We start from the raw sequence: 12,088 nt of genomic DNA, 5'->3' as shown, positions 1-12,088 counted from the left end.
ACTGAACTGTGATTAGGCTCGGGTTAAATAGGTGGGTTGCTGGGAGGAGTGGCTCATTGGGCCAGAAAGGTACGTTCCACACTGCATCTTGAAATAAATAAAATGGTGGAGGAACTCAGCAGGTCAGTCAGCAACAATGGAGCGAAATAAAGAGGCATGCAGTCTTAGCCTGAAACATTGACTGTTTATTCCTCTGCATAAACACTGTCTGATCTGCTGAGTTCCTCCAGCTTCAAGAACTGTATTTGTCACGTACATCAAAACATACAGTGAAATGGGTTGTTTGCAGCAAATCAGCAAGGACTGTGCTTCTGCCATCAACACAGCATGTCCACAACTCACTATACATCTTTGGAAAGTGAGAGGAAAGTGGAGCACCCAAAGAAAGACCACGCGGTGGGGAGAATTCCTTACAGGGAACAGCAGGAGTCGAGCCCATGTCTTGGTGCTGTAACAGTGTTACTCTAAACACTGCGCTACCGTGCCACCAGTTTGAATAATCTACCTCAGCTACTTCTGTACAACAGAACTATTTTTGAACATACTTCACGCCAATGTGTGCCGCTACTTTTCATTTCAAACCACAGAACCACAGCACAGGAGCCCACTTGCTCCGTACCATTCCTGAGAGTCATTTTCTAGAACAGCTTCCAACTAATTCCACTTCCCCAACTCTTCTTGCATTTTCTCTGCTCTCACTGTTTATTTAATTCTGCCTGAAAGGATGCAACGATCTCTGCCTCAAACACACCAGGAATGTTCCACAGTACAACAACCCGACGTGGAAAATTTTAAGCTGATAATGTTGAACCTAGAGATGACTGGTTGTGTTCGTCACGGCTGACAATGACAGGAAACCAGTGCAGGAGGGTTTTTAAAGTGGAAACCCTAGCACTGGGGCAGTTCCGCTGTCTTGACCTCGTCACTACTGGGAACTTCCTTGGTTGCAGTGCTTGACCATGGCCTTGTCATGTCCTTCACTCCCCGTGAAATGTTGCAGAACTGCCCTCCTGGCTGTTGGATTCCACTGTTGATTTCGGATGCCAGAGCTGACTTCACAAGCTGGGAAAGGCATGACCCTACCTCACGGGGGTGCGAGGCCCGCCAGTTTCGCCTGTCAAAGCAGTGTACCGGGCTGCAGCCGCCGTCACACACAAGCAGCTATTGGATGAGAATGATACCAGAATTGAATGGCTTGTCATGTGAAGAGTGTTTGATGGCTCTGGGCCTGGAATTCAGAAGAATGAGGGGTTTCCTATGGTGGGAGAGTCTAAGACCAGAGGACACGGCCTCAGAATAGAGGAGCTTCCTTTTAGAACGGAGGTGAGGAGGAATTTATTTAGTGAGAGAGTGGTAAATCTGTGTAATTCATTGCCTTAGGCAGCTGTGGAGGCCAAGTCGTTATGTATATTAAAGGCAAAGGTTGATAGATTTGTGACTGGTCAGGGCATAAAGGGGAAAAGGCAGGAGATTAGGGCTGAGAGGAAAATTGGATCAGCTATGAGTAAATGGCGGAGGAGACGTGATGGGCCAAATGGCCTAATTCTGCCCCTGTATCTTATGGTCTTATAGGAGCCATAGTTGAGAGCTGAATGCCCAGCGGGGCCCAACGGTGAGCGTGCTGCCCAGAATGGGCAAAAACCCCTTCACCACAGGTGCTACCCCTCCCTGGGCACCCTATGCACCCCACAGATGACTACAGAGTTTAAACCTTACTTTAGGCAGGGGGGTGATGCCAGCTACTCTCTCACTTGTAATCCAGCTGGCACCCCGCTTGGGCTGCCTTAGGACCAATAGCACTACAGCACAGTGCAGGCTCTTCGGCCCACGATGTCGTGCTGACCTTTTCACCTACTCTTAAAAGATGAAATGAAAGGGGATTTTGAGAACTGTGGGCCAGATGTGATAGTCATACAAGACCTATTTTAAAAACAAAATACATAAGATTTGTGCATGTACTAATCTCCAGCTGGAAGCTCAGTGAAGAATTGGTCAGCAATCCCAATTGGATTTTCCTTTGACTTTATACACAGTGTTAACATAGAACATAGAAAATTACAGCACGGTACCGGCCCTTCGCCTCACAATGTTGTGCTGACCTTTTCACCTACTCTGAGGACAATGTCTCCCTCCCATAGAGCCCTCCAATTTTCCATCATCCATATGACAATCTACGAGTCTCTTAAGGTCTCCAATCAACCTCAAACCTGGCAGTGGGTTCCATGTATCCCCCATTCTCATCTCTGTGGTAGTTTTGTCACTAATGCACAGCATTATAGACATGTGTGGCTCATTATACCTGTCAATCGGCACTCCTCCCTGAGGCATACTCCTAAATAAAAAAGCTTCATTAAGTAACCATGATGTTCAATTCCACGGGGGGGGGGGGGGGGGGGGGCGAGATTTGGAAACAGAAGGACAAGACCTGCTGCCCTCTTGAACCTTCCTCGGATCATCCAGCCACCAGCATTAGGTATCCCAGGGTTCCACAGTGAGAATTGTACTCTTTCACTGTACATAACTAACCTGACCAAGTTTTCCAAGATTGCTACCAGAAAAGCTGATGAAGACGAGGCAGTGGATGTCATCTACATGGACTTCAGCAAGGCAGTTGAAAAGTTGGCACGCAGTTGACATCTTCCAGTCAACTTGGTGCCAGTGAACAATGAATCTTCGGGTGACGTCTTCCAGATAGCAAATCTTTCACTTCTTCTCCGCCTTCTGCTTGTTCCTTTCGTCTGGTTTGTGTTATGGAAACTGGTGGAGCCTGTGACGTACAGTTTGGAACTCCATCGAAGGATCCAGTGCGAGTCTATGTCCGGAGAGCTGCCACGCGGAGATCAGACGGGGGGGGGGGGCCGAAAAGACCAAAAACACAAGCTGATGTGAAAAAGACCCGTGAGGCGCGGGGTCATGAACGACTCCCTCTCCAAGCGGTGAGGGAAACCGAAGCATCAAGGTGAATGCAGAGGGGGTCAGCGATGGCTCGGCGCAAGGCGGCCGGCAGCCAGATCGGCCCCATTCGGACTCAGGTCAGCAGTCACTCCTTATGGGAGGATTTTGTGCAGACAAAAATACATTTCCCATATTCTGAGATTTACGTGATTATGTGACTGTACTTTATATTGGTTTCCTTCAGTTTTGTCTTTCTTGTGGGTGGGTGATGTGTTAATTTTTTTGTGTGGGGGGGTTGGAGGTTTGGTGTTACTGTCACTGCTCTTTTCTACAAGTGAGGGGTTTTTTGCTGCAGAGGAAGGGGGATTTTTGGGGTCTGCGAGATTTGTTTCTTTCCTTTTTCATGCTGGTTGAGGGGGAAATTGATGTCTTTTCTTTCATCAACACCCATGGTCTTTCTGTATTCAGTGGCTATCTGGAGAAGACAAGTATCAGGGTTGTATCATACGTGCCTACTTTGACAATAAAACGAACCTTTAAAGGCCCTGCATGGGAGGTTGGTCAAGAAGGTTCAATAATGTTGGGACTTTATAAATCACTCACTTGGAGTACCGTGAGCAGTTTCAGGCTCCTTATCTTAGAAAGGATGTGCTGAAACTGGGGAGGGTTCAAAGGAGGTTCACAAAAATGATTCCAGGATTAAACAGCTTGTTATATGAAGAAGATTTGATAGCTCTGGGCCTGTATTCACTGGAATTTATAAGAATGAAGGGTGATCACATTGAAACCTATCAAATGGTGAAAGGCCTTGATAGAGTGGATGCGGAAAGGATGTTTCCTATGGTGAGAGTGTCTAAGACCAGAGGACACAGCCTCAGAATAAAGAGATGTTCTATTAAAACAAAGATGAGGAGGAATTACTTTAGCCAGAGAGTGGTGAATCTGTGAAATTCGTTGTCACAGGCAGCTGTGGAGGTCAACTGTTTTTGTATATTTGATGCAGAAGTTGATAGATTCTTGATTGGTCAGAGCATGAAGGATTTGCAGAGAAGGCAGGAGATCGGGGTTGAGAGGAAAATTGAATCGGCCATGAGACCCAAGATCTTTGGGCACAGAACTTGGAAAAAACAATGCAACGCCTTTTAACATCATAATCCAGCAAATTGTTTGTTATGTTTCCCCTCTCGCTATGAAACGGGAGAGAGAGCCTGTGATCTGTCGAATACCGGGTGGATGAGTAGTCTTCGAGGTACTGCAAGTCAGTGTCTTTGCTGCACGCTTGAGTGCTCAGTGGTGGGTGTCAATGCTTTTTTTTTGCTGGTGGGAGGGGGAATCGTTGTCTTGCTGCTGCTTATGCGTGGGAGTGGGGAGCTATGGAGCTCTAACATTTAACTGTCATTTATTCTTTGAGGGCACTCCTCTCTTTTCATGGATGGGTGCAAAGAAAAAGTATTTCAGGATGTATATTGTATACATTTGTCTGACATGAAATGGCAGAGCAGACTCGATGGGCCGAGCCGCCAGATTCTGCTCCTATACCTCATAATGGTTAGTCACTTGGCATTTAAGATGACGTAGTTAACTGGATTAGACATTGGTTTTGCAGTAGCAGGTGGTTGCCTCTCTGACCAGACGCCTGTGACTAGTGGAGTGCTGCTGGGATCAGTGTTGGATCCCTTGTTGTTTGTCATCTATATCAATGATCTGGATGATAACGTGGTTAACTGGATCAGCAAATTTGCTGATGACACCTAAATTGGGGGTGTAGTCGACAGTGAGGAAGGCTATCACGGCTTGCAGTGGGTTCTGGACCAGCTGGGAAAATGGCAGATGGAATTTAATGCAGACAAGTGTGAGTCTTTGCACTTTGGAAGGACCAGTTAGGGTAGGTATTACAGAGTGAACAGTGGGGCACTGAGGAGTGTGGAAGAACAACGGGATCAGGGAATACAGGTCCATAATTCATTGAGAGTGGCATCACAGGTAGTTAGAGTCATAAAGAAAACTTTTGGCACGTTGGCCTTGATAAATCAAAGTGTTGAGTACAGAAGATGGGACATTATGTTGAAGATGTACAAGGTGTTGGTGAGGCCTGATTTGGGATACTATGTGCAGGTTTGGTCACCTATCTACAGGAAGAATGTAAACAAGGTTGAAATAATGCAGAGAAAATTTACAAGGATGTTGCCAGGTCTGGAGGATCTGAGTCATAAGAAAAGATTGAATAGGGTAGGACTGTATTCACTAGAACATAGAAGATTGAGAGACGATTCGATAGAGATATTGAAAATTATGTGGGGTATAAATAGGGTAAATGCAAGCAGGCTTATTCCACTGAGGTGGGGTGGGACTAAGACTAGAGGTCATGGGTTAAGGGTGGAAGGTGAAATGCTTAAAGGGAAGATGAGGGGAAACTTCTTCACTCAGAGTGCTGAGGGTATGGAATGAGCTAACAGAACAAGTGGTGGATGTGATTTCAATCTTCTCAACGTTTAGGAGAAATTTGGACAGGTACATGGATGAGAGGTCCCATTGCAGGTTGATGGAACTAGGCAGATTAAATGATTCAGCATGAACTGGGTGAGCCAAATGGCGCATAACCCTTACCCAGTGTGAAAGAGATTAGGGTAGGGTTAAATCAGGGTTGTCAGGGGTTGCTGTGTGGCATGGCTTGAAGAACCTATTCTACACTGTATCTGCAATGTCGGTATTTACCTTCTCCCTTGTGTCGATGTAAGTATTTATCCTTCCTGATGCACGAGTATTTAACCCCTCCCTCCAGTATAACATCCATGTGAACTCTCTCCCCCTCCCCCAGAGTTTATGTCTATTTAATCCCTCTCCCCAAGGGCAAGTCAGTATATAACTCCTGTCCCCAGTGTATACGTTGTTTTTTATCTCCTCCCTAGTGTAGACACCAGAATTTACCCCTCCCTGGTGTACAAGTCGATATTTACCCCCCTCCAGTGTATACATCCATATGAACACCCTCCCCCCCAAGGGTTAATGTCTACTTAACCCTTCTCGCTGAGAGCATATGTCAGTGTACAACTCCTCTCCTATGGTGTATGTACGAATCCCCTTTCCCCAGGGATATATATCTATTTACCTCCTCTCTCTAGGGATAGCTTTCGGTATATAAACATTCTTCCCTAATGTGTTTACATTAGGGAGGCACATTTGCCCCCTCCCCCTGCAGTTCTCCCGGCCTTAGAAAAGTAGGGCACAGGAACAGGTGCTTCGGCCCATCTGGTCCATGCAGAAACATTGAGACTGCCTACTCCCATCGACCTGCACCCTCTGGGTGGAAAAGCTCCCCACTATGCCAGTCCATAGCCCTCTCGTTGTGCTTGCCGTATGTAACACCTCTCCGCGGGTGCATATGGCGGTTTACCTGGCCCTGGTGGTCAATGTAGTAGAAGTATTCGCGGATGCGGGGTTCCGGGCTCTGGCCCTGGCGGTAACTCGCCCACCGACACAGAGCGGGCCGCAAGACGCGGCTGCCCGCCTTCCCCAGCAGCGCCATAGCCCCGACCTCTGGCCTTGGTCCTGGCCACGCCCCGACCCGCTGACGTCACCGCACCTTCGCGTCATCCCGGCCGAGGCTCCTGATTGGCGGCTCCCTCCCGCCCACGACCCGCCCTCTTCCCCTGTCACTTCAGCCCCGTTGTCCCGCAGAGTTCCGGAAAGTTCCACAGAAAGTTGTTGGTGCTCACAAAGCGGCGTCGGTTTAAACACTGACCAACATGTCATTGTAGATACAACAAATTAAAGGATGATTTGTTCACATTGTCATTTTACATGAGATGAAGTCCGAACAAAACTGTTATGTCTTTGTAACTACACATCAATCCACTCTTTCAGAAAGGAGGGAAGCAGCAGAAAGGAAATTATAGACCAGTTAGTCTGAACTCAGTGGTGGGAAGATGTTAGAGTCAAGGATGAGGCGATGCAGTACTTGGTGACACAGGACAAAATGGGACAGAGTCACCATGGTTTCCTTCAGGGAAAATCTTGCCTGACGACCCTGTAGGAATTCTCTGAGGAGGTTAGAAGTAGGATAGAAAAAGGGGATGTAGTGGAAGTTGTCACACAAGATGCCACACATGAGGCTGCCTACCAAGTTAAGAGCCCATGGTATTACAGGACAGTTACTAACATGGTTAGAGCATTGGATGATTGGTAGGAGGCAGTGAGTGGGAATAAAAGGATCCTTTTCTGGTTGGCTGCCAGTGACTAGTGGTATTCCGCAGGGGTCGGTGTTGGGACCACTTCTTTTTATGCTGTACATCAGTGATTTAGATGATGAAATAGATGGTTTTGTTGCCAAGTTTGCAGATGATACGAAGATTGGTGGAGGGGCAGGTAGTGTTGAGGGGATCAGGTAGAGGGGCAGGCTGGTGATCTGCCACTGGCGTAAACTTTAGTCTGTAGAGGTAGTGGTGGAACTTCTTTATTCCCCACACTAGACCAAGGGCCTCTCAGTCAACCTGTGCAGAATTACATTCTGCACTCGTCAGTGATCTTGAAGCAAATGCAATTGGGTGTTCAGATCCATCTTTTATAGTGTGTGACAAAATGGCACCAATACCATAAAGGGACGCATTGTACATCAGTCTTATGGGCAGGGATGAGTCAAAATGGGTGAGCAGTTCATCTGATGTTATTAGTCCCTTTGTTTCCTTGAATGCTCTTCCACATCTTACTAACCAGTCCCACTTTGCTCCTGTCTGTAAGAGTGCATTCACTGGGTGCAGCACCGTAGCAATGTTTGGGAGAAACTGGTGCTCGTAGTTTCATCTTTTTTCCGGGTGCCTCTAGAGATGCAGCTCGTTAGCCCCTCACAAACAACCATCGGACTCCGCGGTGAGAAAACCACCTTTCCCAGATCCTGTACGTCTGGAGTCGGTATGACTTAGGTCCCAAAAAACCCGGGAAGTTGGGATGTCTCGACCAACCAAACCCCGATCTGTGTGAATACAGTGTAATTACAGCCCCCACGCAAATTACCGTTGGCAAGAAATAACAAATCGTACACTGCAAACAATAATAAAGAAAGTATATTTCCAAGTTTCAGCTTTCTCAAGCAGTACGTAGGAATAAGAAAAGGAAAAGCAAATAAAAAGGGCCCAATACAATTAACCCAGCCCAAATACGCACTTAAGTGGGAGCTCATCTTGAACTTGTCTGTCACTCACGCGCTGGACTCTCTGTGTGAAAACACACACCACTGTCTGAATATCGCTTGAAATCCATCTCGAGCAAATGGGTCTCCCATGGGAGGATTGGTTCTTCCTCCTTGAAACCATTCATCTGCACAAAGCACCTTGCGCAACAGGGACGGCATCCTGAGCCAACTTTCCCCCGTCTTCTCCCAGCTCCCGCTAAAAATACCTCAACCCACACCCGCGTCCGTCACAAAAACCTCTCTGCCCAGCGTTCTCCAGAACCTTCTCCCAATTCCACTATCGTGGTTGGCTGACACATCATTCCTAAGTTGAACAGCATAGCCCCTTATTAGACCATAGAGCATAAGACATAGGCGCAGAATTAGGCCATCTGGCCCATTGAGTCTACTCCTCCATTCAATCATGGTTGATTCTTTTTTTTCTATCTCCTCCTGGCCTTCTCCCCGTAACCTTTGATGAGAACCTATCAGTCTCTGCCTTAAGTACACCCAACAACCCAGCCTCCACAGCTGCACGTGGCAACAAATTCCACAAATTCACCACCCTCTGGCTAAAGACATTTCTCCACATCTCTGTTTTGAAAGGAAGCCCCTCTAATCCCTCCCGAATTACCTCCCTCCAAGTTCCCCTTACGCGCTGCCGACTGATGTAAGGAAGCAAACAAACTCTTATCAGTGTAGTAGAAAATTGGAGGGAAATTTTTATTCTAAAGGAGGAATTTTTACACACCACGACTCAGCTACTGGCCTTCCACTATGCTGTAGTTGTAAACATTGCAAAAGGTGGATTGCGTAGGTTGGAAGTGAATTGCGTTGTGAAGTTTTTGTGTTTTTTGCAGTTTTTCATTTAGTTATTTATTATGCCATTCTTATCATGCAACAACGGATGCAAAAAAAAGTCTGTCTTTACAATGACAGCTACTTATCAACGAGTTTTACATGGACTGGTGATCCGAGTTGTCCTGTTCCATTGTGCAAAAACTTACAAATGTACCAATGGTTCCAGCAGAATTGAACTGACATTTAGCTACAAATCACAGCCATATGACATGTAAAAGTGATGATTATTTTAAAGAACTATTGGAATCTCAAAACAAACAGAATAAAGCTTTTGTTAATAAAGTTACATTAAAAGAATTCAGAAAGCAAGTTATTTAGTATCAGAACTTATTACCCAGGAAAGGAAAAGTCACACAGTTGGTGAGAACCTAATGATGCCAGTGTGTTAAATTATAGAGTGGGTAAAACGCTAGGAAAGATGCAGTACAAGAAATTAAAAAGGTTTCACCCTCAAACAGTACGATAAGTCAATGTATTGATGACATGTCACATGATGCTGAAGAGGCTTTGTGTGATAAACTGAGAAACAACAGCTTCTCTATCCAGGATGACAAGCCAACAGATTCCACCAATAAATGTCATGTTGTAGCATTTGCAAGATTTATAAAAGATGGTGAAATTCAAGAAAACTTTTTCTGTTGTAAAGAGCAGTCCAAAACAAGCGAAGGCCAAGATATGTTTAGTGTTTTGTCTTCATATCTGGAAAACAAAAGGTCTGTCTTGGAGGACCTGTGTTGGCATCTGTACTGATGGTGCCCCTTGAGGGATTTCATTTCTCTTGTAAGACAAAACTCTGACGTTGTCAGAATACACTGCTTCAACATTGTCATTAAATTTTCATGTTGCATATAACATTAATTAAAATCAATTTACAACCTTCATTTAAGTTAGATTTACCAAGCCTACATTAAAAAAAATTAAATCCCATTTTGGCTTAAGTCAGTTATTTAACAGAAATTTATTCTGTTTGCCTTATGAGTTTTTAAAATTTATGAAAGGGAAAGGAAGGGATTAATTTCAAGAAAGGTAAGCTAAGCTTAACTACCTGTTTACTTTCAAGAAAGGTTGGCTAAAAGTTCATTCTGTACTCAAAAGAGCTTTGACAATTATTTTTGGATTATTATATCTACAACTCACTGATCTTGCTAACATACCGTGAGCTGCAGATTTAGCTCAGGTTCCTTGAGACCTGAAAATTATTTCAAGGTTCCTCCAGGGCAAGACGGTAGGGAGAGGCTGAACAAAGCTGAGCCTGTATTCAGCTCCATTTTCAGTTTTACACCAGACGTATTGTGATCCACCTGACTTTGTGATCTGCTTCAGTAATACAGTGCAGTTCTCAGAATGACAGCACACCTTCATCAGACTGGGTCTGGTCTGTTTCACATTCGGTCTTTATGCATTTGCTTAGTTTTGTGCGTGAAACTCTTCAACTCAGTGGGGCTTTTCCCTTTGGTTGTGTCTTTTCTCTGACTTGCACACTCTCTCTCTATGTAATCTTGTCTGTGACACTCTCTGCAAACCTTTTCCCTGAACCAAAAGCCATTTGCATCATGGGAGGATTTGCCACATCGATAACATTTTTGGGTTTTTGCTCCATTCAGGGACGTTTTGTGCGTTTCACATTCTTAACTGTTCTGTAGTTCTGCTACAGTCTCTAACGATATTGCAATGGTCAATGCCCATTCTAAGGTTAGGTCTCTTTCTACCAGTGGCCTTGTATGAGTGTTTTGACTATGCGTGCCACATAACCATATATATATATATATATATATATATATATCATATATCAATTACAGCACGGAAACAGGCCATCTTGGCCCTTCTAGTCCGTGCCAAACGCTTACTCTCACCTAGTACGATCGACCTGCACTCAGCCCATAACTCTCCATTCCTTTCCTGTCCATATACCTATCCAATTTTACTTTAAATTACAAAACCGAACCTGCCTCTACCACTTCTACTGGAAGCTCGTTCCACACAGCTGTCTCTCTCTGAGTAATGAAATTCCCCCTCGTGTTACCCTTAAACTTTCAACTCTCAACTCATGTCCTCTTGTTTGAATCTCCCCTACTCTCAATAGAAAAAGCCTATCCACGTCAACTCTGTCTATCCCCCTCATAATTTTAAATACCCCTATCAAGTCCCCCCTCAACCTTCTACGCTCCAAAGAATAAAGACCTAACTTGTTCAGTATTTCCCTGTAACTTAGGTGCTGAAACCCAGGTAACAGTCTAGTAAATCTTCTCTGTACCCTCTCTATTTTGTTGACATATTTCCTATAATTCGGCGACCAGAACTGTACACAATACTCCAAATTTGGCCTTACCAATGCCTTGTACAATTTTAACATTACATCCCAAATCCTATACTCAATGCTCTGATTTATAAAGGCCAGCATACCAAAAGCTTTCTTCACCACTCTATCCGCATGAGATTCCACCTTCAGGGAATTATTCCTAGATCACTCTGTTCTACTGCATTCTTCAATGCCCTACCATTTACCATGTATGTCCTATTTGGATTATTCCTACCAAAATGTGGCACCTCACACTTATCAGCATTAAACTCCATCTGCCATCGTTCAGCCCACTCTTCTAACTGGCCTAAATCTCTCTGCAAGCTTTGAATCTCACATACAAGCCTGTCTCGTAATACATCAGAAAGTCCATCTAGAAAGCGACAGTACTGTGAATGTTTGTGCAGTTCTCCAATGTGTCAGAAATGCTTTCATCCTTTGACTGGTTTCTTTTATAAAATCTAAATCTCCCAGCTATTACCAGCAGTTTAAGGCTCAAGTGGTTTTGTAAAATTGTAACAATTTTCTCAAACATCTTGCATGCTGGCTTTGCAGGGATTACTAAATTGCGCAAGAGACTGTACGTTCTTGCACCCCTTAAGTTAAGAAGTGTGGGGGCTTTCTTTCACTCAACCACATCATTGGCCTTACAGTTCAGCCCTCTAAATAGGCGACTCCCAGCCTTCATTAGCACTATCAAATTCATCAACTTTCCCAACTGAAGCCACTGGCTCGTTAGTTTCACTCGTCACCAACTTGTGGTGTCCTTGCAACTACATATCAATTAAATAAAAGCATGTACGTGGGAGAGGCTTTAACTGGTGTATTCACATTGCAGCGGGAAAGAGGGAGAGAGAGAGAGAGAG

At 44.9% G+C, this 12,088-nt stretch overlaps 1 protein-coding gene across 6 annotated transcripts in view; it reads right to left on the bottom strand.

The window, feature by feature from the left end:
- c8h8orf82 (chromosome 8 C8orf82 homolog) overlaps positions 1 to 6,457 on the bottom strand; it is a 130,249-nt gene extending 123,792 nt beyond the window's left edge. For all 6 annotated transcript variants that reach the window (XM_073055092.1, XM_073055090.1, XM_073055094.1 and 3 more), the window contains exon 1: positions 6,290 to 6,457. In XM_073055092.1, coding sequence (XP_072911193.1) covers positions 6,290 to 6,421 — 132 coding nt within the window. In that variant the 5' untranslated portion in view covers positions 6,422 to 6,457. The remainder of the gene's footprint in view (positions 1 to 6,289) is intronic.
- Between the last annotated feature and the right edge of the window lie 5,631 nt (positions 6,458 to 12,088).

This window comes from Hemitrygon akajei, chromosome 8 (genome assembly GCF_048418815.1).
Source record: "Hemitrygon akajei chromosome 8, sHemAka1.3, whole genome shotgun sequence".
Classification (NCBI taxonomy): Eukaryota; Metazoa; Chordata; class Chondrichthyes; order Myliobatiformes; family Dasyatidae; genus Hemitrygon; species Hemitrygon akajei.
The sequence above is the reverse complement of the archived record's forward strand: the minus strand, read 5'-3'. Positions and strand labels throughout refer to the sequence as shown.